Here is a 26,095-nt window from a genome sequence, read left to right on the forward strand (position 1 = left end):
GGTATTCATTTAGATAAACATTTATTGAGCATCTGTGTTTGCAAGGCACTGAGTAAGATTCAGAGACCTTTGAAATCACACTTCCAAGTGCTTACAATCCAGCTGAGAAGATAATTTAGGTATATAAATTATGAGATAAAATTTAAGAACACATTGTAGTAGACACATTGAAGGGAGACCCGTACTAAAGCCCTGTTTCACCTTGTGCCGTCTACGGTGTTACTAATCAGTCTGAACTTCAGTGTGCTCAGCTGTGAAATTCAGAAAGGAAAAAAACCTGTTTCTCAGCACGAGGGCCAGCTGATCATGTCCTTGCCTGGAATGTGGTGATTTGAATGAGAATCGTGCCCAAAGCTCATAGGTGTGTTTGAATGTTTGGTTTCCCCTTGGTGGAGTGTTTAGAAAGGATTAAGGAGTGTGGCTTTGTTTTTATAAATCTTTTTTTTAAAGATTTATTTATTTACTATGTATAATGTGTTCTGCCTGCATGTATGCCTGCACACCAGAAGAGGGCACCAGATCTCATTACAGAAGGCTGTGAGCCACCATGTGGTTGCTAGGAATCAAACTCATGACCTCTGGAAGAACAGCCAATGCTCTTAACCACTAGGCCATCTCTGCAGCCCAGAGTGTGGCTTTGTTCGAGGAGGTGTGTTACTGAGGATGGGCTTTGAATTTTCCAAAGCCCATGCCAAGACCAGTGTGTCTGTCTGTGTCTCCCCATCTCTAGGCAGACTACCTGTGGATCAGGTGTAAGCTCTCAGCTACTGCTCCGGCTCCATGCTTACCAATCTGTTGCCATGCTCCCTGCCACAGACTGACTGGAACTGGAAGCAAGCCCCTAACTAATTAATTAATTCTTTTATAGGGCTCTGGTCAGCATGACTCTACACAGTAAAAGAACAGTAACTAAGACACCTGGCTTCACCTTGTGTCACCCAGAATATATTCCTTAATCTCTTGAAACCGCATGGTGCTCATCTGTGAGAGACAACAAGAGGACTCGTTAGAGGATCAGTCAATCTTGCCCTGCTACAATTCTCTGCTGAGTATTTGCCCCAGGATAAACTCTTAATAAGTTTTACCACTACTACTACTGCCAGGAGGGCTAAATGCTAGGGCAAAAGACAACTAGGTCTGCAGGCCAAAAAGCTTCACAAGGACTAAAACTATAGAAACTTCTGGAGAAAATGGTGTTTTCCTATAATTGTGACATTCCCCTCCTGTAATAGCCTGCATCTAGTTCGGTGCAGTGACAACGGGCCTATGTTCTCATAGAGTTATGTCTTGGGGTTCCCCTCCTAACATTTATCCTGTGGCGGACAGTCTCTCCAGCTACATTCTGCCATGCTGGGGTCGAGGAGCAGGGCCTCGTGGATACTAGGCGCTATTCTAGCACTGAGCTACAGCAAGTTCTGCCCACGATTTTGAATGTATTCGGGTTTTAGCTTCTGCACTCCACACTAGGTATGTTGATTACTCAGACCCTGTGGAGCAGAGGTGGACAGGACAGCAGCCACAGTAGACAGGAGGAGCAAATGCTGGGTTTGTAGAGGACATGGAGACCTAGCACGCTTATGGAAGGCCCTTTGTGTAGCTAATGCTTCTCCTTTGGTCAGTCTGTGCCTTGTTTGGCATAACGTCTCTGATGCTGAATAACTGAAGACTTGAAGCTGAACTCTTTTCCACACACACTACACTCAAAGGGTTTCTCCCCTGTGTGAACTCTCTGATGTAGTGTGAGCCGGCACTTCTGGCTAAAGGCCTTCCCACACTCGCTGCACTCATATGGCTTCTCTCCAGTGTGTATCTTTTGGTGCTTTGTGAGAGAAGAACGTTCGAAGAAAGCTTTGCCACACTGGTCGCACTGATGGTGTGGCTCCCCGGCATGCGCCTTCTGGTGTCTGTTAAGGGAGGAAACCCCGTAGAACGCTCTTCCACACTCACTGCATTTATATGGTTTCCTGCCAGTGTGGATCAGCTGGTGCCGAGTGAGAATGCTCTTCTGGCTAAAGGCTTTGCCACACTGCTGACATTCATAGGGACTCTCCCCGGTATGGATTCTCTGGTGGCGAGTAAGGGACGACCTGTCAAAGAAGGCTTTGCCACACTCGCTGCATTTGAAAGGTTTCTCTCCCGTGTGCACCCGCTGATGCACAGTGAGGGACGACCTGTCAAAGAAGGCTTTGCCACAGACGCTGCACTCATAGGGGCTGTCCCCTGTGTGTGACATCAGATGTCTGCTGAGACTGGTCCTGTGACTGAAGGCCTTCCCACACTCAGGACAGACATAGGGCTTCTCTCCGGTGTGAGTCCTCTGGTGACGGAGGAGTGACGAATGGTCAAAGAAGGTCTTCCCGCAGTCACTACATTCCTGGTCTTGGTGTTTAGCGAGGGCTTTCCTGGATGGGGCTGGCCTTCGCTGCAAGCTTCTGTTCAAGGAAAGACGTTTCCTGCAAGTCTCTACTGCAGGACTTTCCTTTGCTGGTTCCAACCCACCTGCTAGTGTCTGAACTTCCAGTTTAGTGCACAGAGGACTTTGCCTTCTATGGCTGTCTCTCGGGGTTCCTGCTGAAGCATCTAGGATCTCAGGCTTAGGCTCCCAGTCTGCAACAAAGAGAAAACTCAGATGCAGTTTTTTCTCTGGACTCGGAGACAATGACAGAAGAGAGGGGCGCTACGACAGATGGAACACTTGGTCACAGGGCATCACTTCCCGGAGAGCTTACACTCTGGGAGAGCCTACGGCTGGGGAGTAAAGGAGGATGCAGGGAAGGAATGTGGAAACAGACTTCTCAGAGAACAGGAGAATGGCTCTGGGAGTGGGGCCAATAGCTTCAATAGGGTAGGCTGAGCAGAGACCTGGGAGACCAATAAAAATATTAGCGGTGTACACAGGCTAGGTGACAATCCTGAGAAACAAGCTGGTGAATGCAGGTAAGTCCTACTTTAATGTGGAGAAGGGGGAACCAGAGAACAGATGTGCAATAGGAACAACTTGACTTTGAGACAAGGATGATCCCTAACATTCGTCCACCCAAGAACAGAAACAAACAAAACTCTGCCCATTCTGTTCAGACTTGGTTACCTAGAGAGACACTGTCTGGCCATTCTTTCTCCTCACATCCATGAAGCCCCTGTGTCCATGGCTCGGCCCTGGTCTTCAACTGAAGAAATGGAAGAATCACGTCAGGTCGAGGAACAGGAAGCCCTGCTCAGGGAGAAAGCATAAGGCAGGAGGCTGCTGAGATGACAATGCTGAACCACTCCAAACTCAATCTTGGCCTCTAAGTGTAGACTCTCAGAAACACAGAATACAGACCAAAGACACCTCTGGGGAAGGTCAGCACTGGGGCTCTTGAAAGGGCAAACACCAGGCACCAGAGCAGCCCACAAAAGCCACCTCAATTCGTAGGCAGCATAGGGAAGCTTTCCATCCCGGACAAATGGCAGGTAGAGGCCTTTGGCTCACGAAATGAGAAGGAAAAAGGAGCGTCCTGACTGAAAGAGCATAAGGAGGGAACTCACTGTCATCTGTCTGCTCTTCCTCAGTAGAATGCTTTCGTGGGAACAAGTCGGTTGTGCTCACTGGAGGAAATCTTTCATGCCGACTGCTAGTATTTCTTGTGTGTACTTAATTTTGATGCTGGGAGGACCTTACATTTGATTCTGTCAGAGACTGGATAATGGGGTGGGGAACTGGGGAGATGTCTTACTGGGTGAATCAAGCCTGCTAAGCTGGGTTCACGCCCTAAAACCCACGTGTTAAAGGAGAGAGCCAGCTCCCTCAAGTTGTCCCCCCCCACACACATGCATGCTATTGCACATGCATCTCCCCCAGGTAAATACAGAAAAAATGGAATGCAATGTTATAAGAACCAAGCTGGATAATGAAACACTACTGAGTTGCAAACTGAAGTTCATTTCATGCAGTAAATTTAGACCATTAATTTTATTTAGCACAGATTTTCTACAATGTTTTAATAGCTATAGTCTAGCACATTATATGGACAAATAACTTAGTAAATTCCTACCGACAGACTGTCCTTTATTTATTTTATTTAAAGACAGGGTTTCTTTGTAGCTTTAGAGCCTGCCCTGGAACTCTCTCTGTAGTCTAGGCTGGCCTAGAACTCACAGAGCTCCACCCGTCTCCTCCGTTCCAGTGCTGGGATTAAAGGTATGTGGCACCACCATCCAGCACATTTTACTATTTTTAATGTTTTGCTATTAACACACAATACTATGGGAACTATCTCCTGGTATGCTGTATAAACTGGCAATCCTTATTACATTCTTTGGATCAATTTCTAGAGCCACTCATATCTATAGGCAAATGAACAAAATTAGATCCCACTCTTGGAAACACGGAGCTCTATCTAACATCCCTGTGGACAAGGTTCTGCCTTGGGAGAGAGGGGAGGTAGGGATCTTTGTTCTTCCTGGGCCTGAGAAACATCAGTCTGGTGTGTGCTGGTTCTCTTTTGGCAGAGTGACCACGCCCATCCTTTCCTGTGGCTTCTTCTCTTCCAAAGCCCGAAAAAATCTCGGGATCTTCCTTGATGCCAACTGAACAATCTTTTCAGTTTGGATATTAACTAATTAATATCCCTGATTAAGCTAATCCAGAAGGTGCTGATGTGTGCGTGTGTGTCCATGTATTAAACTCAATTTTGCACATGCTAGGAAACACTACCACTTAGCTCCATCCTCAGTCCAATGTTGGCTTTTCAATACAAACCTGCAACTTGAATGTGACTGTTACTGGCTTTTGCATCTGTGTGCTCCTGCTTCCAGAGTGGCCAAGACTACAGTACAAACCACCGTGCTTGGCCTCGGCCTCTTATTCTGGAAGCTTTTGGGAGTTCCTTATCACCTGTAAGGACTTTGCTTTACTTCATTAAGAGCTGACATGAACAAAAGCTCTTACTTTCCCTGTTGGGGAAGATAATTTTCAGGTGTGTGACTTTTGTTTAACTCTGTGAAGCTGTGTGTCTAAAACACCTGATGGCTTAATAAAGAGCTGAACAGTCAATAGCAAGGCAAGGGACTGGCAGACAGAGTGTATAAATAGAAGGAGAAATGAGGAAGTGGAGAAGCAAGAGAACAAGGAGAGGAGGACATCAGGAGCTAGCCACCCAGGCAGTCATGGAGTAAGACGGAAAGTAAGATGCACAGAAGTAAGGAAAAGGAAAAATCCCAGAGGCAGAAAGTAGTTGGGATAATTTAAGTTAAGGAAAGCTGGCAAGAAACAAGCTAAGGCCGGGCATTCATAACTAAGAATAAGCCTCTGTGTGTGATTTATTTGGGAGCTTGGTGGGGGGTCCCTCAAAAATCCAAGAGTGCAATATCGCACATCACACGCTTGTCACATAAGTCTGATTACAAAGTGCCTTTATAGGTATCTAAGGTTGTCATTAAGACAAACATTGAAAATCAAGCACATCTCTGATGACCTTTTCCTTTCCACAGGGGCACTTCTTTGTCCTCCTCTGTCTTCCATGAAGTGACTGATATCTCCTCTCACCAAGATGGCTCCTGTCTACCTGATGGAACTGAGTCATCACCAGTTGGCATGCCAAGAGACCCGGACACATTACCTCTTCTGCTGCCTGCCTCTGGGGAGCCAGATCCCTACCCACAACACACGTGCTCTGCCCTGTCCTGCAGACTGCCTTGTCAGGTGGAAGCAAGCTGCTGAACAAGGAGACCTGTGGTTTCCCAGCCCTGTTAACAACAGGGCAGTCCAGCTGTCCAGGGCTGGGGTCACCAGCTAAGCACCTAAAGCCACCTCCTTTGGCCCTTTCGTCTGTCAGGTGGTTCCGAACTCAGGTGGGGGTCAAAGAGGTGGCCATCCCTGCCCTTGTGACCCACACGTTTTGGGACAAGTTCTGACTCCTTACCCAGGGAGATGATGTTCTCATAGTTTTCCAGCATCACAGTCTTGTAGAGCGCCCTCTGCACAGGAAGCAGATGCCTCCACTCTTCATCCGTGAAAGTCACGGCCACATCCTCAAATGTCACAGAAGGCTGCAAACACAACCACACTCCCTTATAAGCCTTGCCTTCCTGGTCTGTTTCGCCTCCCCCGGGGCAGGCTCTGGGTGTTTTATAGCACACCATGGACTCCAGCCTAACCCAACACTCCTCGGCATCCAGGGACTGACTCTCAGCCCACAACTGGCTGCCAGAGGCACAGTTAGGACGGAACCACTGATGCTGGACTCCTCCAGGCAGCCCTGCTCTGTCAGCTTTTATAAGCTCATGGGCTCAAAGTGCTAAAGTCATCTTACCTTGGAGCCCTTCATTAGCCTAGGGGTGGAAGGTCTTTAAGGAAGACACTCAGGATAAAGAAAGAAGTGCCTCCATTTTGGCAATTAATAACAGTATTTCAGAAATAGAAATGTCCACCTCACCTGGCATCTAGTAGGTGGAGACACAGCAGCCATTCCCTCCTATGGTGCCCTGCGAGGGAAGAACAGGATTCTAGTGAGGAAATAGTGTGGAAGGAGAGAGGTATGAGAAAGACCAGTCCTGTGGTCTTCTGACCCACGTGGCAAGGCTCTATGTATCATGAGAGACGTAGCTACCTTCATTCCCAACACCATCATAAGAACACTCTATGTTCCTTTCAGAGTTAGAGCAAAAAGCCATGCCATGAATATCAAAAGCACAGCAGTATCTGTTGTGCCGTTATCTTCAGGGCAGAGCTCTGTTCCCAGGAGTTAGAGCACAGTAAGAGTTAATGAGCTTAAACCATAAACAACTTTACAAATGACCAAGGGAAACCTAGGCAGGAGCCAGGAGGCAGACACCAAATCAGAGACTGTAGAAGAGAACTCATCACTGGCTTGCTCAGCTACTTTCTTTTTTTTATTATTGATATTTATTGAGCTCTACATTTTTCTTTGCTCCCCTCCCTGCTTCTCCCCTCTCCCCTACAACCCTTCCTCAAGGTCCCCATGCTCCCAATTTACTCCGGAGATCTTGTCTTTTTCTACTTTCTACTTCCCATGTAGATTAGATCTATGTAAGTCTCTCTTAGTGTCCTCATTGTTGTCTAAATTCTCGGGATTTTGGTTTGTAGGATGATTTTCTTTGCTTTATGTTTAAAAACCACCTATGAGTGAGTACATGTGATAACTGTCTTTCTGTGTCTGGGTTACTTTTCTCTCTCCATGCATTTTTCTGCAAAATTCAAGATGTCATTATTTTTTTCTGCTGTGTAGTATTCCATTGTGTAAATGTACCGCACTTTCCTTATCCATTCTTCAGTCGAGGGACATTTAGGTTGTTTCCAGGTTCTGGCAATGACAAACAAAGCTGCTATGAACTTAGTTGAGCACATGTTCTTGTGGCATGATTGAGCATCCTTTGGATATATATCCAAAAGTGGTATAGCTGGGTCTTGAGGAAGGTTGTTTCCTAATTTTCTGAGAAATCACCACACTGACATCCAAAGGGGTTGTACCAGCTTGCATTTCCACCAGCAATGCAGAAGTGTTCCCTTTTCCCCACAACATCTCCAGCATAAGTTGTCATCAGTGTTTTTGATCTTGGCCATTCTTACAGGTGTAAGATGGAATCTCAGAGTTGTTTTGATTTGCATTTCTCTGATGACTAAGGAAGTTGAGAATTTCCTTAAGTGTCTTTCAGCCATTTTAGATTCCTCTGTTGAGGGTTCTCTGTTTAGGTCTGTATCCCATTTTTTTTTATTGGATTATGTGTTCTTTTGGTGTCCAATTTGAATTCTTTGTATATTTTGGAGATCAGACCTCTGTCTGATGTGGGGTTGGTGAAGATCTTTACCCATTCTCTAGGCTGCCGTTTTGTCTTGTTGACCATGTCCTTTAATTTACAGAAGCTTTTCAGTTTCAGGAGGTCCCATTTATTAATTGTTTCTCTGTGTCTGTGCTGCTGGGGTTCTATTTAGGAAGTGGTCTCCTGTGCCAATGCGTTCAAGTGTACTTCTCACGTTTTCTTTTATAAGGTTCAATGTGGCTGGCTTTATGTTGAGATCTTTGATCCATTTGGACTTGAGTTTTGTGCATAGTGATAGATATGGGTCTATTTTCATTCTTTTACATTTTGATATCCAGTTATGTCAGCACCACTTGTTAAATATGCTTTCTTTTTTTCATTTGATATTTTTTGCTTCTTTATCAAAAATCAGGTGTTCGAAGAAGTGTGGATTAATATCCGAGTCCTCTATTCAATTCCATTGGTCCTCCTGTCTGTTCTTCTGCCAATACCAGGATGTTTTCAGTACTGTAGCTCTGTAGTAGAGTTTGAAATCAGGGATTGTGATGCCTCCAGAAGTTCTTTTATTGTACAGGATTGTTTTGGCTATCCTGGGTTTTTTTCTTTTCCTCGACTGCTTTCTTATACAGCCCAGATATACTGTCCCAGGGATGGCAATATCCACAGTAGGCTAGGCCCTCCTGTATGAATGGGCAATTAAGAAAATGCCCCTTACTCTGGGCGATGGCACATGCCTTTAATCCCATCACTTGAGAGTCTGAGGCAAGCAGATCTCTATGAGTTTGCAGAGTTCAAGGCCAGCCTGGGCTACATAGTGAGTTCCAGGACAGCAATGGCAACAGAGAGGAAACCCTGTTTCGAAGAGAGACAGAGAAAGAAAGAAACAGAGAGAGAGAGAGAGAGAGAGAGAGAACAGAATACAGCCCCACATAAACATGCTCATGCTCACAGGCTGATGGTGGGAATTCAATTGAGATTCTCTTTTCCCAAGTATGTCTAAGTTTGTATCCAGTTGAGAAAACTTTGGCAGAAATGGTCTTGTATGAAAAGACGACATTCTTCTTAATGAACGTGAATTTAAAGCGTCAGGACAACATACAAGTGATGAGTCAAGAAGATATCAGGAGATACTGAAGTACCCTCCGGGACCAGGGAGCAGAGGTACCAGGAGACAGAACCAATGGATGTAGCTCACTTTAGTGGTGAAACACTGGTGCTCACAGTGTTTCTAGATGGAGTGAGTTCCAGTTCCCACACACTGCAGCTTTACTTATCCTTGAGTTTCCAGGAGACTCATTGTCTTCTAACTCCCTTTGCATAAGTTAGCTAAATGCATCTCACCTTCTCACAATGCAGAGTCTAAGTTTGTATCTGGTACGGATCCGCACTTAAGGTGGACTGTTGCAAGTTCGGGGTCAGTCAAGACTACCACTGAGTTCAAGGCTGGTCCAAGCTACACAGGAAACACCACCTCAATTGTTCCCCCTAAAAAAAGTTTAACAATAACAGCGGAAGCAAGCAATTAAGGAACTCCTGGTGGGTGGAGAGACAGTACGTGCGCTTCAGGGAAGGAGGAGAAAAGGTGCATCTGTGGCTCACTGAGCACATTATTGCAGTCACTATGTCACTGCTCCTTGTGACTCAAGCATTTACCTTAGCAGCACTGATTTAGTACCAACCACATCAAGCACAAACCCTGCAAGACCCTTTCCCTGACCTCCAGGGGCAACAGCTTTATACACAGAATAAATAAACAAAGTAACATTTACTACAGGATGGCGCCTAAAAGAGAGATGCAGGGCAGGCTGGCAGGGCTTTGAGGAGGCTCCCCTCGCCCAGGGAAGGATGGAGGGGGAAACACTGCAGTGCTCTTGGCACAACTGGGATCTGAGTTGTGATGTGAAGAAGGAGCAACATTATAAACATGGAAAAGCCTGAGTAGAAATAAGAGGCAGATCCTATCACATAAAGGATTACTACAGATATTAGATAAGAACATGAGCAACGCTGGAGAAAAGATCAGCCTGGAAAAACCAGTAGAGGTCAAACTACATCAAAAGGAGCTGTGGGGGGGGGGGTGTTAAGCATAGTTGTGTCCTCATTGGATATGCACGTTAGAAAGATCATTGTGACCCAAGGACTTTCAAACACAGACACTCTCAGACTGGCCAGTATCCTCTAGGAATTTATTCTAGAAATATGAGAGAAGACTTACAAAGCTTTTAATTAACCATCATCACCAAAACATCATCTTTATTCAAGGTTATCGCTCTCCCAACTTAAGCGGTACACAAATGATCCTATTTAATCTCTAAAAAATGGAACTAAAGGGCTGGAGAGATGGCTCAGTGGTTAAGAGCACTGCCTGCTCTTCCAAAGGTCCTGAGTTCAATTCCCGGCAACCACATGGTGGCCCCCAACCATCTGTAATGAGATCTGATGCCCTCTTCTAGCCTGCAGGCATACATGCAGACAGAATATTGTATACATAATAAATAAATATTTAAAAAAAATAAATAAATAAAAATGGAACTAAAATTTGAACTCTATTAAGCATTTACAGCAGGACACTTGGTTAAATAATTTATTGCCTAGAGGCTAGACATACAATGGAGCACCATTAACATCACCCTAACTTGTATTGCTGAGCCCTTGCTCTCATGAGACTCTTGCTAGGTGCTTTTAATAAGGATAATTTACTTCTTCCCTCATATAGAGATAATTTAATTCCACATCAAGAAGAGAGGTACAGTAGGACATCCAGGCTTTGTAAAAGGCTGAGGTAGAATTTGAAAATGTCTGCCTGGAAGGTTTAAATTCTACATTATAATTTACTTTCATTGGAAGTTAGCCACAAAGTTAAGCAGATCTTTAGAATAAAATAGAAAATCCTGTAACACATCCCAATATTTTGGGAAGCTTAATATGCATGACTGAAGTTTCATGGAAAACATAGTTATGGCGACATACACCTGTAATGCCAGCACTTGGCGGGCTGAGGCGGGAGGACTACAGGCTTATCACTAGGGTAAGCTACAAAACAAGACCTCATCTTAAATGCAACAAAGGTAAACAATCAATCAATCAAACAACAACAATGTAGCGAGCTGCGTGGTGTCACACCTGATGGAGATGTATAATCAACTCCTGAGATGGCTAAGGCCTGACCTATGCTATGATCACGCAATGATTACCAGCTGCCTGCATATGCGTGAACCTATGGGCAGTGCCCACCTGGCAGTTCAGGGTTGGCAGCCCATGCCTACTTAAGGGAAAGAGAGAGGTTTGCCCGGAGAGAGAAAGGAAGGAAGGAGAGAGGTCAAAGAGAGAGGAGAGAAAGAGAAGGAGAGAGAAAAAAGAGAGGGAGGAGAAGAAGGAGAGAGAGGGAGGAGAGAGAAGAAAGGGAGGGGGGAGAGAGGGAGAGAGGAAAAAGAGAGAGAGGAAGGAAGAGAGAGAGAGAAAGTGAATAAAGTCCTGGAATAAACTGCAGTGAGAAGAGCTCTGGTGGTCGCGTCATCCTTGAGGGTCGAGGGTGGCCGTGATACAACAACAACAACAGAAAAACCCAGGGGAAAGATCACTGGTAAACTGCAAGCAACTTCAGTGGTGTAACAGACAGCTGCTCAACACAGGCGTCTAGACAGATGCTGGCTGTCGGTGATGGGTCTTAAGGTGGGAAGTACGACTTTGTGATGGTCCGAATGTTACCTCAAGAATTGTTCCCCCAAATTTTCATTCATGTTGAGCTCATTTAAGAACGCACAATACAATGCTTGGTGGGGTGCTTGTCTGGCCTCCGCATAGTTCCTTTACCCTTATTTCCCACTACTCCTTGACAGAGCACTCTCATTAAAATCATCTCAAATCTGCCTAAAGCCATCTGGCATTTCCCTTGGGGTTTAATTCACCTCAGATCCGACTTCCTCCACGAACACTCTCGGACCAGGACATTCCTGCGCAGGATGGGGATAGGGAACGAAAGATGCAACATGAGACGTTATCGGGGGGACTGTGAGAGTGGAGTGGACACCCCTAGATTCAGGGTCGGTAACCACCTACATTCATGAAGCACCCATTACGGAAAGAAGGAACTGGAGGAAGACAGGGCGCAGACAGGGACCTCCAACTTGAAAGTACCGGACTCTGACACACAGTAGTCATACCCACAAGGAAACCTGGAGCTGCATCTGTGCCCTAAGGAACCTAAGCACACTGGGCGGGACGAATCACAAGCAAGCTAGCCACACCAGGTCACGCCCACGAATCCTCCCCCAAGTCCCTAGGGTTCCCTTCTCTCCGCAGCTGCGTCCACTCGTCGTCTCGATGACCTAGACCCACAGTCCTCACCTTCCGTAAGCGCGCTGGGTACCGGGTAAGGCCACACTGACTGGGATCGGGAAGGCAGTGCGCCTGCGTGACGGTCTTCCGCCTATGGGCCCCGAATCTATGCGCCGCCTTCGCAGGGACTCCATTTCCCAGAAGTCTCGACAGCCGGCGCTCTCAAGATGACGCGTTGGAAACAAAACGAAACTACCCAAGCTTGCACTCCAGATCCGTGGTGCTGAAGCTGTGGACCTGGCTGCCTGTGTGTGTGCTCCTAAATCTGGAGACCAGCTGTCCCTCTAAGGCGGACTTGAGCAGTGCAGCTGGGAAGAGGGCCCTAAGACATCATAAATCCGGTATCTGGTTTGCCAGCATGCCCGTCTTTTCTGAAAGTCAGGGTTCCCAGTTCTTGGTCACCTTTCAGTGGACTATCCCAGATCGATGCATGAGCTCAGCGACATACCCGTTGCTGTTTTTATTCAAGAATTCTTAGTTCTCACTCTTTTGGTCAGTCTCTGGATTTGGGTGGCACCTTGGGGCATTCCACTCAGTTCTGTAACCATAATGCTGTATGAGAATGACCTCCTTTCTACTGCTTCAGAGGACACCAGGCAAACAACAGGCTGTAAACACTTTAAACTTTGTAGCTCAAAAAGAATGCAACGATTCTAGGGAAAGACTCAACCTTTGAGACTCATAAGTCAATTACTGGATCTTCATTTGGCCTCAGGATTATTTGGATTTACTTCCTCTCTGAATTAAGAGACATGTTAGGGCTTTTCTGGAGCTAACAGGGTACTGCAGAATATGATCTGCAGCACTGAATGAAATAGCCAGGTCAAATCTCTGAGAAGCGAAATGAGTCCCAAATCCATACCCCTTGTAATCAAGGGACCAAGAAACCATCGTATGATAGCCTTAAGAAAGCCCCAGCACTGGGGCTTCCCACGACAGACAGGCTCCTTCAATTACATGGTCGAAAAGCAGGGTCAATAACAGTCCTAGTTTGGCTATTGGATGGTGACAAATGGTCCATATCATACCTATCCAAATGACTGCACCCTGAAGCGCGAGACGACCCCAGTCTCTCCAGGCACTGACAGTGACTCCTTGATCTCACACCACCATGGACACTCCTTCCTAAAAATTTGATCTCTTTAGCTATCAAGTCAATAGTATAGAAGTATTTCTTAAGTACAACATAGAGTTGTCAAAGAAGTAACTTCTGAACAAATACGCACCTTCCTGGTGTTACATGTTCATTCTGCTCTCTGGAAGGAAAGAGATTTACTGGACTCGAAGAGAAGTTCCATCCACTATTGACCGCAGATTTTGTCTGTCATGCCCCCCACTCGAAACCTCTCCAGTGTTTCCATATCTGCTACAGGGGACACCAAAGGGATGAATCATTTGTCAAAGGAGGGAATAAATTGGTCACTAGACTGCCAAGCTTACAACCCTGCTGCCTAATTTTTGTTGACTCCTTTTGCCTCTATCAACCTGATGGGTACTCTGTAAGCGTCAGTCTGTCCCTAAGGCAGTGGAGAAGGCAAGTGTGAAAGGATTCCTCTGTCATCCTGAAGGATGGCCACACACAGATCAACTATGTTCTCCAAGTACTTAATAGGAGCTTGTAAAGTAGCTCCGTGATTCGCCGGTCAGACAAGGTTAGGAGAAACACACAATCACCTATTCTCAGGAAAGGGGCTCTGTCAGTCTTTTCCTGAGTTCCCAGGGGCTCCATGTGCTTCAGAAAGATCTCTTTTTGTAACCACCCACAGACATGGCCTCTTCACTAAGACAGATTTGGAAGGTGTATTTTCCTGAGCTCCCCACCTGTCAAATCTTCAAATGCCTCTTGGTCTTCATGGATACCATCACTGAACGAACTGAAGCCTTTTCCTAGTCCACGCCGAAAATGCCTGAGAAGCAGCCAAGGCACTCTCACAAGCAATCAGCCGCCATTTGGACTCTCCCAGGATCTCTGGGTGTTTCAAATCATCACCAAGACATTAGGTGGCCAATACGTGCGTGACAGCCATTCCCCTCAGGAAAGGCAGAAGCCTTGGAGGATAACTGAAGACGTTAATGACGAAAGCCTGCATTACTCTATTGCTTTGGCAAAATACTGTGCCCAGGGCAGGCTAGAAACAGTTTGCCGGAGGCTCACTGTTCAGAGGAAGAGTCCAGGACCATCATATGTGGCTCATTTGGGCAAGCAGGGATAGTGTAAAGCCGTGACCAGGAGAGGTAAAATCCATGGCCTAGGGCTGGCCCTGTGTTTATACAACCTCTACCACGAATACAAAATGAGTCTGAAATCAAAGGCAACGTAAAGTTTAATAAACTTTAGGTCTTTTCTGGAATGATGTACGAACTTCCTAAACTTTCTTTCCTTCACTCCCTGGATTCGTTCCCAGACTTTTTCCTGGATCAGCAGAATGGGCTTTCCAAAGATTCTCCAATCCTGGATTGGACCTGAAAGATTTGGCCATTACTTAGTAAAATAAGATATAGAGTTAGCCACGCCCTCTCCATGCTCCTGCCTTGGGTCCTAGCGCGAGGACCCCTGAGAAGCTGTCCGTTGCTGAACCTGACTCAATTTCCCTCTTGTTCCGTGTGGACAATTTCTCGGTCCCCATGTGCGCTGAACGATGATCCTCGAGTCTCAACACCTCTCTTTGCGCCTAGAACGAATGTCTGACAAGGCGCGGTCACAGCCTGTTGCGGCGGGCAGTGGGGAAGGCGGGCCCAGACTCAGGCAGCGTCGTTGCTCCTGCTCCAGCATGGCGGCGCCTGTACGAATTGCTGGTTGTTTCCCAGCACTGTGTTGCATATTGGCAAGTGAGCGCTGGGACCCAGACTGTAAGCGCATGCAAGCAGGTGTGCGAAGTTCCTGGTCAAGGAAGGCGAGAAGTCGCTGGGCCCCCGATCCTAGTCTCCCATTTGGGTCGGACAGGATGCTTGTCCTTGCGTTCTCTGGGTCGCAGGGCTTGAGGTTATGAAAGACCCCAGGTTAGCTGCTGTAATGCCATTTTGCAAAGACTTCACACAAATAAATATAAGTTCAAGGTAAAGTCAGTACTCCTAGGTGGTCAAACAGGATATCTGTGGTCAGATACCAGGCCTAGGAGGGGAACGAACAGTTCTGGGAAAAACTACATGTACCCTAGATAGGGCCAAGTCTGTTATTATTATCAGACCTTCATGTCTCCGGGGAACTTGTCCCCTAAATGAACCCATCGCCTCATTCGAACTGACCAATGAGATCCCTGTAACCATGCATTGCTTCTGTATGCCTGCTTTTGCTACCCTTCTCCTATAAAAAGACCTTCTCCCAGCCTGCAGGTGCGCAAGTCCTCTGAAAGGACTTTGCCGCCCACAGGTAACTGTGCCCACCCAATAAACCTCTTGCTAATTACAGCCAGTGGTCTCGACTGTTCCCTGGGTTAGGGTCCTGAGGGAAGGACCACTCTGAGGGTCTTTCAGTTATTGGAAACAACCTGCACTTTGCTTTCAACCAGGAAAACCGCTCTGGCCCACTCGGTGAGGAGGAACAGAAGTAGCAAGCATCACCTATGGAACAGGGGGTGATGTCAATTCTGGCTTTGAGGCCGAGTGCCGCACACGGAGCTCAAACTCAAGGATCGTCTCTTGTGAGAACATTAGGTTAGCTGTCAGTGTAGCATCTGGGCCAATCCGTTCGCTAGAATGTACTTTGGCTGTCACTGTTTTTCTCCAGCCCTTCATAGTCGTGTGTGGTTAATTTTATTAACACAGTCTTGGAGCTTCACAGTGTGATCAAATACCCTGAAACAAGCAGGACCTTAAGTTTGGTGATGAGGGAGTGTATTAAGGAAGATTTTAGATATCCAGAGATATTTTATTCAATAGAGAGCTATTTTACATCCAAAATAATGGGCTGAAAGGGGCCGTGTGAAAAGACCAAGCTAAGTGATGTGCAAAACATGGCTTCCAGTGTTATGCAAATACCAAGGTGCCTACTTGTATTCCTAGCCTTCAGGGGTGGATTCTGACTCTAGAAGTGGTCAGAATGGCACCTAGACGAAAGAAATATCTTTCAGCTTTCCCCTCCTTCATGGTGATGTGTGGGTCCCAATTGGTACAGACTGAATGGACATATTGCTACACTTCAGAGGAGACACAGGCCTTTGTCTGGAGGCCTCTTTGTTACTGTACCACAGCTTGTGGTGTCTCTTGAGCAATGGAGAAGGAAGAGCTGGGACTGGGGAGCACAGGAATGCTACAGGTGGGACTGTGAAACTCATGAGAAAGGAGGTTTGAAAACAGAGACCTTGGTATTCATTTAGATAAACATTTATTGAGCATCTGTGTTTGCAAGGCACTGAGTAAGATTCAGAGACCTAGCCGGGCGGTGGTGGCGCACACCTTTAATCCCAGCACTCGGGAGGCAGAGGCAGGCGGATCTCTGTGAGTTCGACACCAGCCTGATCTACAGAGCTAGTTCCAGGACAGGCTCCAAAGCCACAGAGAAACCCTGTCTCGAAAAAAAAAAAAAGATTCAGAGACCTTTGAAATCACACCTCCAAGTGCTTACAATCCAGCTGAGAATATAATTCAGGTATATAAATTATAAGACAAAATTTAAGATCACACTGTAATAAAAACAGTGGAGGAAGACCTGTACTAAAGACCTGGTTTCACTTTGTGCCGTCTACGGTGTTGCTAATCTTCAGTGTGCTCAGCTGTGAAATTCAGAAAGGAAAAGGACCTGTTTCTCAGCACGAGGGCCAGCTGATCATGTCCTTGCCTGGAATGTGGTGATTTGAATATGAATCGTGCCCAAAGCTCATAGATGTATTTGAATGTTTGGTTTCCCCTTGGTGGAGTGTTTAGAAAGGATTAAGGAGTGTGGCTTTGTTTTTATAAATCTTTTTTTAAAGATTTATTTATTTACTATGTATAATGTGTTCTGCTTGCATGTATGCCTGCACACCAGAAGAGGGCACCAGATCTCATTACAGAAGGCTGTGAGCCACCATGTGGTTGCTAGGAATGAAACTCATGACCTCTGGAAGAACAGCCAATGCTCTTAACCACTAGGCCATCTCTGCAGCCCAGAGTGTGGCTTTGTTCGAGGAGGTGTGTTACTGAGGATGGACTTTGAATTTTCCAAAGCCCATGCCAAGACCAGTGTGTCTCCCCATCTCTAGGCAGACTACCTGTGGATCAGGTGTAAGCTCTCAGCTACTGCTCCGGCTCCATGCTTACCAATCTGTTGCCATGCTCCTTGCCACAGACTGACTGGAACTGGAAGCAAGCCCCTAACTAATTAATTAATTCTTTTATAGGGCTCTGGTCAGCATGACTCTACACAGTAATAGAACAGTAACTAAGACACCTGGCTTCATCTTGTGTCACCCAGAATATATTCCTTAATCTCTTGAAACCGCATGGTGCTCATCTGTGAGAGACAAGAGGACTCGTTAGAGGATCAGTCAATCTTGCCCTGCTACAATTCTCTGCTGAGTATTTGCCCCAGGATAAGCTCTTAGTAAGTTTTACCACTACTACTACTGCCAGGAGGGCTAAATACTAGGGCACAAGACAACTAGGTCTGTATGCCAAAAGGCTTCACAGGGACTAAAATTATAGAAACTTCTGGAGAAAAGGGTGTTTTCCCATAATTGTGACATTCCCCTCCTGTAATAGCCTGCATCTAGTTCAGTGCAGTGACAACGGGCCTATGTTCTCATAGAGTTATGTCTTTGTGCTCCCCTCCTAAGCCACACCCTGTTGCTGACAATCTCTCCAGCAACCTTCTACAGTGCTGGGGTCGAGGAGCAGGAGCAACAGCCAGCTCTGCCCACGATTTTGAATCTGGATTCGGGTTTTAGCTTCTGCACTCCACACTAGGTATGTTGATTACTCAGACCCTGTGGAGCAGAGGTGGACAGGACAGCAGCCACAGTAGACAGGAGGAGCAAATGCTGGGTTTGTAGAGGACATGGAGACCTATGGAAGGCCCTTTGTGTAGCTAATGCTTCTCCTTTGGTCAGTCTGTGCCTTGTTTGGCATAACGTCTCTGATGCACAATAACTGAAGACTTGAAGCTGAACTCTTTTCCACACACACTACACTCAAAGGGTTTCTTCTCCCCTGTGTGAACTCTCTGATGTAGTGTGAGCCGGCACTTCTGGCCGAAGGCCTTCCCACACTCATTGCACTCATATGGCTTCTCTCTAGTGTGTGTCCTCTGGTGCTTTGTGAGAGAAGAGCGTTCGAAGAAAGCTTTGCCACACTCGTTGCACTGATGGTGTGGCTCCCCAGAATGCACCTTCTGGTGTCTGTTAAGGGAGGAAACCCCATAGAATGCTCTTCCACAGTCACTGCATTTATATGGTTTCCTTCCAGTGTGGATCAGCTGGTGCCGAGTGAGAATGCTCTTCTGGCTAAAGGCTTTGCCACACTGCTGACATTTGTAGGGACTCTCCCCGGTATGGATTCTCTGGTGGCGAGTAAGGGAGGATTTGTCAAAGAAGGCGGTGCCACACTCACTGCATTTATATGGTTTCCTGCCAGTGTGGATCAGCTGGTGCCGAGTGAGAATTCTCTTCTGGCTAAAGGCTTTGCCACACTGCTGACATTCATAGGGACTCTCCCCGGTATGGATTCTCTGGTGTTGAGTAAGGTACGACCTGTCAAAGAAGGCTTTGCCACACTCGCTGCATTTGAAAGGTCTCTCTCCCGTGTGCACCCGCTGATGCACAGTGAGGGATGACCTATCAAAGAAGGCTTTGCCGCAGGCTCTGCACTCATAGGGGCTCTCCCCTGTGTGCAACATCAGATGTCTGTTGAGACTGATCCTTTGACTGAAGGCCTTCCCACACTCAGGACAGACATAGGGCTTTTCTCCGGTGTGAGTCCTCTGGTGACGGAGGAGTGACGAATGGTCAAAGAAGGTCTTCCCGCAGTCACTACATTCCTGGTCTTGGTGTTTAGCGAGGGCTTTCCTGGATGGGGCTGGCCTTCGCTGCAAGCTTCTGTTCAAGGAAAGACGTTTCCTGCAAGTCTCTACTGCAGGACTTTCCTTTGCTGGTTCCAACCCACCTGCTAGTGTCTGAACTTCCAGTTTAGTGCACAGAGGACTTTGCCTTCTATGGCTGTCTCTCGGGGTTCCTGCTGAAGCATCTAGGATCTCAGGCTTAGGCTCCCAGTCTGCAACAAAGAGAAAACTCAGATGCAGTTTCTTCTCTGGACTCGGAGACAATGACAGAAGAGAGGGGCGCTATGACAGATGGAACACTTGGTCACAGGGCATCACTTCCCGGAGAGCTTACACTCTGGGAGAGCCTACGGCTGGGGAGTAAAGGAGGATGCAGGGAAGGAATGTGGAAACAGACTTCTCAGAGAACAGGAGAATGGCTCTGGGAGTGGGGCCAATAGCTTCAATAGGGTAGGCTGAGCAGAGACCTGGGAGACCAATAAAAATATTAGCGGTGTACACAGGCTAGGTGACAATCCTGAGAAACAAGCTGGTGAATGCAGGTAAGTCCTACTTTAATGTGGAGAAGGGGGAACCAGAGAACAGATGTGCAATAGGAACAACTTGACTTTGAGACAAGGATGATCCCTAATATTCGTCCACCCAAGAACAGAAACAAACAAAACTCTGCCCATTCTGTTCAGACTTGGTTACCTAGAGAGACACTGTCTGGCCATTCTTTCTCCTCACATCCATGAAGCCCCTGTGTCCATGGCTCGGCCCTGGTCTTCAACTGAAGAAATGGAAGAATCACGTCAGGTCGAGGAACAGGAAGCCCTGCTCAGGGAGAAAGCATAAGGCAGGAGGCTGCTGAGATGACAATGCTGAACCACTCCAAACTCAATCCTGGCCTCTAAGTGCAGACTCTCAGAAACACAGAATACAGACCAAAGACACCTCTGGGGAAGGTCAGCACTGGGGCTCTTGAAAGGGCAAACACCAGGCACCAGAGCAGCCCACAAAAGCCACCTCAATTCGTAGGCAGCATAGGGAAGCTTTCCATCCCGGACAAATGGCAGGTAGAGGCCTTTGGCTCACGAAATGAGAAGGAAAAAGGAGCGTCCTGACTGAAAGAGCATAAGGAGGGAACTCACTGTCATTTTTCTGATCATCCTTAGTATGTTTACATGGAAACAAGTCGGTTGTGCTCACTGTAGGAAAACGAGTCACCTTTCACGCCTCCTGCTAGTATTTCCTGCCTTTAATTAATGTTGATACTGGGAGACCTTATATGTGATTCTGTCAGAGACTGGATAATAGGGGCTGGGGAGATGTCTTATTGGGTGAATCAAGCCTCCAAGCTGGGTTCACACCCTAGAACTGACATGTTAAAGGAGAGAGCCAGCTCTCTCAAGTTGTCCCCCCCTTCTCGTGCATGCTATTGCACATGCATATCCCCCAGGTAAATACAGGAAACGGAATGCAATGTTATAAGGACTAAGCTGGATAATGAAACACGACTGATTTATAAACTGAAGTTCTTTTTTTTTCTGAAGTTCATTTCATGCAGTAAATATAAAACATTAATTTTATTTAGCACAGATTTTCTACAATGGTTTAATGGCTATATGATAGCACATTATATGGATAAATAATATAGTAAATCCTAGCTACAGAAATTTTCCTTTTTCTTGTTGTTGTTTTTCATTTTTTAAGACAGGGTTTCTTTGTAGCTTTGGAGCCTGTCCTGGAACTCTCTCTGTAGTCCAGGCTAGCCTAGAATTTACAGGGATTGGCCTGCCTCTACCTCTTGAGTACTGGGATTAAAGGCATGTACCACCTCCATCCAGCACATTTTACTATTTTTAATGTTTTGCTATTAACACACAATACTATGGGAACTATCTCCTGGTATGCTGTATAAACTGGCAATCCTATTGCATTCTTTGGATCAATTTCTAGAGCCACTCATATCTATAGGCAAATGAACAAAATTAGATCCCACTCTTGGAAACACCTGAGCTTTAACATCCCTGTGGACAAGGTTCTGCCTTGGGAGATAGGGGAGGTAAGGATCTTTGTTCTTCCTGGGCCTGAGAAACATCAGTCCGGTGTGTGCTGGTTCTCTTTTGGCAGAGTGAGCACACCTATCCCTTCCTGTGGGTTATTCTCCTCCAAAGCCTCTGACAAAATCTCGGGATCTTCCTTGATGCCAACTGAACAATCTTTTCAGTTTGGATATTAACTAATTAATATCCCTGATTAAGCTAATACAGAAGGTGCTGATGTGTGCGTGTGTGTCCATCTATTAAACTAAAGATCTTACAGATGCTAGAAAATACTCTACCACTTAGCTCCATCCTCAGTCCAATGTTGGCTTTTCAATACAAACCTGCAACATGAATGTGACTGTTAATGGCTTTTGCATCTGTGTGCTCCTGCTTCTAGAGTGGCCAAGACTACAAGTACAAACCACCGTGCTTGGCCTCGGCCTCTTATTCTGGAAGCTTCTGGGAGTTCCTTATTACCTGTAAGGACTTTGCTTTACTTCATTAAGAGCTGACATGAACAAAAGCTCTTACTTTCCCTGTTGAGGAAGATTATTTTCAGGTGTGTGACTTTTGTTTAACTCTGTGAAGCTGTGTGTCTAAAACACCTGATGGCTTAATAAAGAGCTGAACAGTCAATAGCAAGGCAAGGGGCTGGCAGACAGAGTGTATAAATAGAAGGAGAAATGAGGAAGTGGAGAAGCAAGAGAACAAGGAGAGGAGGACATCAGGAGCTAGCCACCCAGGCAGTCATGGAGTAAGACAGAAAGTAAGATGCACAGAAGTAAGGAAAAGAAAAAATCCCAGAGGCAGAAAGTAGTTGGGATAATTTAAGTTAAGGAAAGCTGGCAAGAAACAAGCTAAGGCCGGGCATTCATAACTAAGAATAAGCCTCTGTGTGTGATTTATTTGGGAGCTTGGTGGGGGGGTCCCTCAAAAATCCAAGAGTGCAATATCGCACATCACACGCTTGTCACATAAGTCTGATTACAAAGTGCCTTTATAGGTATCTAAGGTTGTCATTCAGACAAACATTCAAGGGGGCTGGAGAGATGGCTCAGTGGTTAAGAGCATTGCCTGCTCTTCCAAAGGTCCTGAGTTCAATTCCCAGTAACCACATGGTGGTTCACAACCATCAGTAATGAAGTCTGCTGCCCTCTTCTGGCCTGCAGGCAGAATACTGTATACATAATAAATAAATATTTAAAACAAAAAGACAAACATTCAAAATCAAGCACATCTCTGATGACCTTTTCCTTTCCACAGGGGCACCTCTTTGTCCTCCTCTTTCTCCATGAAGTGACTGTTATCTCCTCTCACCAAGATGGCTCCTGTCTACCTGATGGAACTGAGTCATCACCAGTTGGCATTGCCAGGAGACCCGGACACATTACCTCTTCTGCTGCCTGCCTCTGGGGAGCCAGATCCCTACCCACAACACACGTGCTCTGCCCTGTCCTGCAGACTGCCTTGTCAGGTGGAAGCAAGCTGCTGAACAAGGAGACCTGTGGTTTCCCAGCCCTGTTAACAACAGGGCAGTCCAGCTCTCCAGGGCTGGGGTCACCAGCTAAGCACCTAAAGCCACCTCCTTTGGCCCTTTCGTCTGTCCGGTGGTTCTGAACTCAGGTGGGGGTCAAAGAGGTGGCCATCCCTGCCCTTGTGACCCACACAGTTTGGGACAAATTCTGACTCCTTACCCAGGGAGATGATGTTCTCATAGTTTTCCAGCATCACAGTCTTGTAGAGCGCCCTCTGCACAGGAAGCAGATGCCTCCATTCTTCATCTGTGAAAGTCACGGCCACATCTTCAAATATCACCAATGGCTGCAAACACAACCACACTCCCTTATAAGCCTTGCCTTCCTGGTCTGTTTCGCCTCCCCCGGGGCAGGCTCTGGGTGTTTTATAGCACACCATGGACTCCAGCCTAACCCAACACTCCTTGGCGTACAGGGACTGACTCTCAGCCCACAACTGGCTGCCAGAGGCACAGTTAGGACGGAACCACTGATGCTGGACTCCTCCAGGCAGCCCTGCTCTGTCAGCTTTTGGGAAGCTCGTGGGCTCAAAGTGCTAAAGGTCATCTTACCTTGGAGTCCTTCATTAGCCTAGGGGTAGAAGGTCTTAAAGGAAGACACTCAGGATAAAGAAAGAAGTGCCTACATTTTGGCAATTAATAACAGTATTTCAGAAATAGAAATGTCCACCTCACCTGGTATCTAGTAGGTGGAGACACAGCAGCCATTCCCTCCTATGGTTGTCTGGGGAGAGAAGAACGGGATTCTAGTGAGGAAAAGGTGTGGAAGGAGAAAGGTATTGAAGGGCCAGTCCTGGGTCTACTGACCCATGTGGCAAGGCCTCTCCATGTATCAGTGAGAGATGTAGCCACCTTCATTCCCAACACCACCAAAAGAGCAAAAAAAAAAAAAAGAGGAAGTCCAAGAGCACTCTATGCTCCTTCCAGTTTTAGAGCAAACAAAAGCCATGAATATCGAAAGCACAGCAGTGTCTGTTGTACCCTTATCTTCAGGGCAGAGCTCTGTTCCCAGGAGTCAAAACACAGCAAGATTAATGACCTTAGAGCATAAACAACTTTACAAATAACCAAGGGAAACCTAGGCAGGAACCAGGAGGCAGAAACCAAATCAGAGACCGCAGAAGAACACTGCTTACTGGCTTGTCCAGCTACTTTCTTATTCAGCCCAGATCTACTTTCCGAGGGATGACAACATCCACAGTGGGCTAGGTCCTCCAGTACTAATGGATAATGAAGAAAACGCCCCATACTCTGGGGGATGGTGGCACACACCTTTAATCCCATCACTTGGGAGTCGGCAGCAAGCAGATCTCTGTGAGTTTGCAGAGTTCGAGGCCACTCTGGGTTACATAGTGAGTTCCAGGAGAGCCAAGGCTACAGAGAGGAAACCCTGTCTTGAAGAGAGAGAGAGGAGAGACAGAGACACAGAGAAAGAATACACTCACACACACATGCTCACAGACCAGTCTGATGATGTCAACTCAATTGAGATTCTCTTTTCCCAAGTATGTCTAAGTTTGTATCCAGTTGAGAAAACATTGGCAGAAATGATCTTGTATGAAAAGACGACATTCTTCTTAGTGAACAAGAATTTTAAAGTGTCAGGACAACATACAAGTGATGAGTCAAGAAGATATCAGGAGATACTGAGGTAGCCTCCGGGACCAGGAAACAGAGGTACCAGGAGACAGAACAATGGATATAGCTCACTTTAGTGGTGAAATACTGGTGCTCACAGTGTTTCTAGATGAAGTGAGTTCCAGTTACCACACACTGCAGCTTTACTTAAAATCCTTGAGTTTCCAGGAGACTTACTGTGTCTTCTAACTTCCTCTGCATACGTTAGCTAAATCCATCTCACCTTCTCACAATGCAGAGTCTAAGTTTTTATCTGGTACTCATTGCAATCTCAGCACTCAAGAAGCCTAGGTAGGACTGCTGCTGGTGAGAGTGGAGTGGACACCCCTAGATTCAGGGTCGGTACCACCTACATTCCTGAAGCACCCATTAAGGAAAGAAGGAACTGGAGGAAGACAGGGCGCAGACAGGGACCTCCAACTTGAAAGTACAGGACTCTGAAGCACAGTGGACACACCCACAAGGACACCTGGAGCGGCGTTTGTGCCCTAAGGAACCTAAGCACACTGGGCGGGACGAATCACGAGCAAGCTAGCCACACCAGGTCACGTCCACGAATTCTTCCCCGAGTCCCTAGGGTTCCATTTTCTCCGCAGCTGCGTCTGCTAGGCATCTGAAAACCCTAGACCCACATCCTCACCTTCAGCAAGCAGGCTGGGTACCGGGTAAGTCCACACTGCCTGGGATAGGGAAGGCAGTGCGCCTGCGTGATGGTCTTCTGCCTATGGGCCCCGAAGCAATGCGCCCCCTTCGCAGGGACTCCATTTCCCAGAAGTCTCGACAGCCGGCGCTCTCAAGATGACGCGTTGGAAACAAAACGAAACTACCCAAGCTTGCACTCCAGATCCGTGGTGCTGAAGCTATGGGACCTGGCTGCCTGTGCTTGTGCTCCTAAACCTGGAGACCAGCTGTCCCTCTAAGGCGGACTTGAGCAGTGCAGCTGGGAGGAGGGCCCTAAAACAGCATAAATCCGGTTTCTGGTTTGCCAGCATGCCCGTCTTTTCTGAAAGTCAGGGTTCCCAGTTCTTGGTCACCTTTCAGTGGACTATCCCAGATCGATGCATGAGCTCAGCGACATACCTGTTGCTGTTTTCCTTCAAGAATTCTTAGTTCTCAGCCGGGCGGTGGTGGCGCACGCCTTTAATCCCAGCACTCGGGAGGCAGAGGCAGGCGGATCTCTGTGAGTTCGACACCAGCCTGGTCTACAGACCTAGTTCCAGGACAGGCTCCAAAGCCACAGAGAAACCCTGTCTCGAAAAAAAAAAAAAGAATTCTTAGTTCTCACTCTTTTGGTCAGTCTCTGGATTTGGGTGGCACCTTGGGGCATTCCACTCAGTTCTGTAACCATAATGCTGTATGAGGATGACCTCCTTTCTACTGCTTCAGAGGACACCAGGCAAACAACAGGCTGTAAACACTTTAAACTTTGTAGCTCAAAAAGGATGCAAAGATTCTAGGGAAAGACTCAACCTTTGAGAAGCATAAGTCAATTACTGGATCTTCATTTGGACCCAGGATATTTGGATTTACCTCCTCTCTGAAATAAGAGACATGTTAGGGCTTTTCTGGAGCTAGCAGGGTACTGCAGAATATGATCTGCAGCACTGAATAAAATAGCCAGGTCAAATCTCTGAGAAGCGAAATGAGTCCCAAATCCATACCCCTTGTAATCAAGGGACCAAGAAACCATCGTATGACAGCCTTAAGAAGGCCCCAGCACTGGGGCTTCCCACGACAGACAGGCTCCTTCAATTACATGGTCGAAAAGCAGGGTCAATAACAGTCCTCATTTGACCATTGGATGGTGACAAATGGTCCATA

The 26,095-nt window shown here is 46.7% G+C and overlaps 1 protein-coding gene across 1 annotated transcript; it reads right to left on the bottom strand.

The window, feature by feature from the left end:
- Znf2 (zinc finger protein 2) lies at positions 1–24,995 on the bottom strand. Its single transcript, XM_075962687.1, has 11 exons — positions 24,915–24,995; positions 23,909–24,030; positions 23,312–23,382; positions 22,797–22,923; positions 19,766–19,888; positions 18,128–19,284; positions 14,760–15,076; positions 12,109–12,190; positions 5,904–6,030; positions 3,089–3,211; positions 1–2,607 (listed from the first exon to the last, which is right to left on the bottom strand). Exons 3-11 carry the CDS (start codon positions 23,342–23,344, stop codon positions 1,616–1,618), a joined length of 3,081 nt encoding a protein of 1,026 aa, XP_075818802.1. The 5' UTR covers positions 23,345–23,382; positions 23,909–24,030; positions 24,915–24,995; the 3' UTR covers positions 1–1,615.
- Positions 24,996–26,095: the final 1,100 nt, after the last annotated feature.

This window comes from Microtus pennsylvanicus, chromosome 2 (assembly GCF_037038515.1).
Source record: "Microtus pennsylvanicus isolate mMicPen1 chromosome 2, mMicPen1.hap1, whole genome shotgun sequence".
Lineage (NCBI taxonomy): Eukaryota > Metazoa > Chordata > Mammalia > Rodentia > Cricetidae > Microtus > Microtus pennsylvanicus.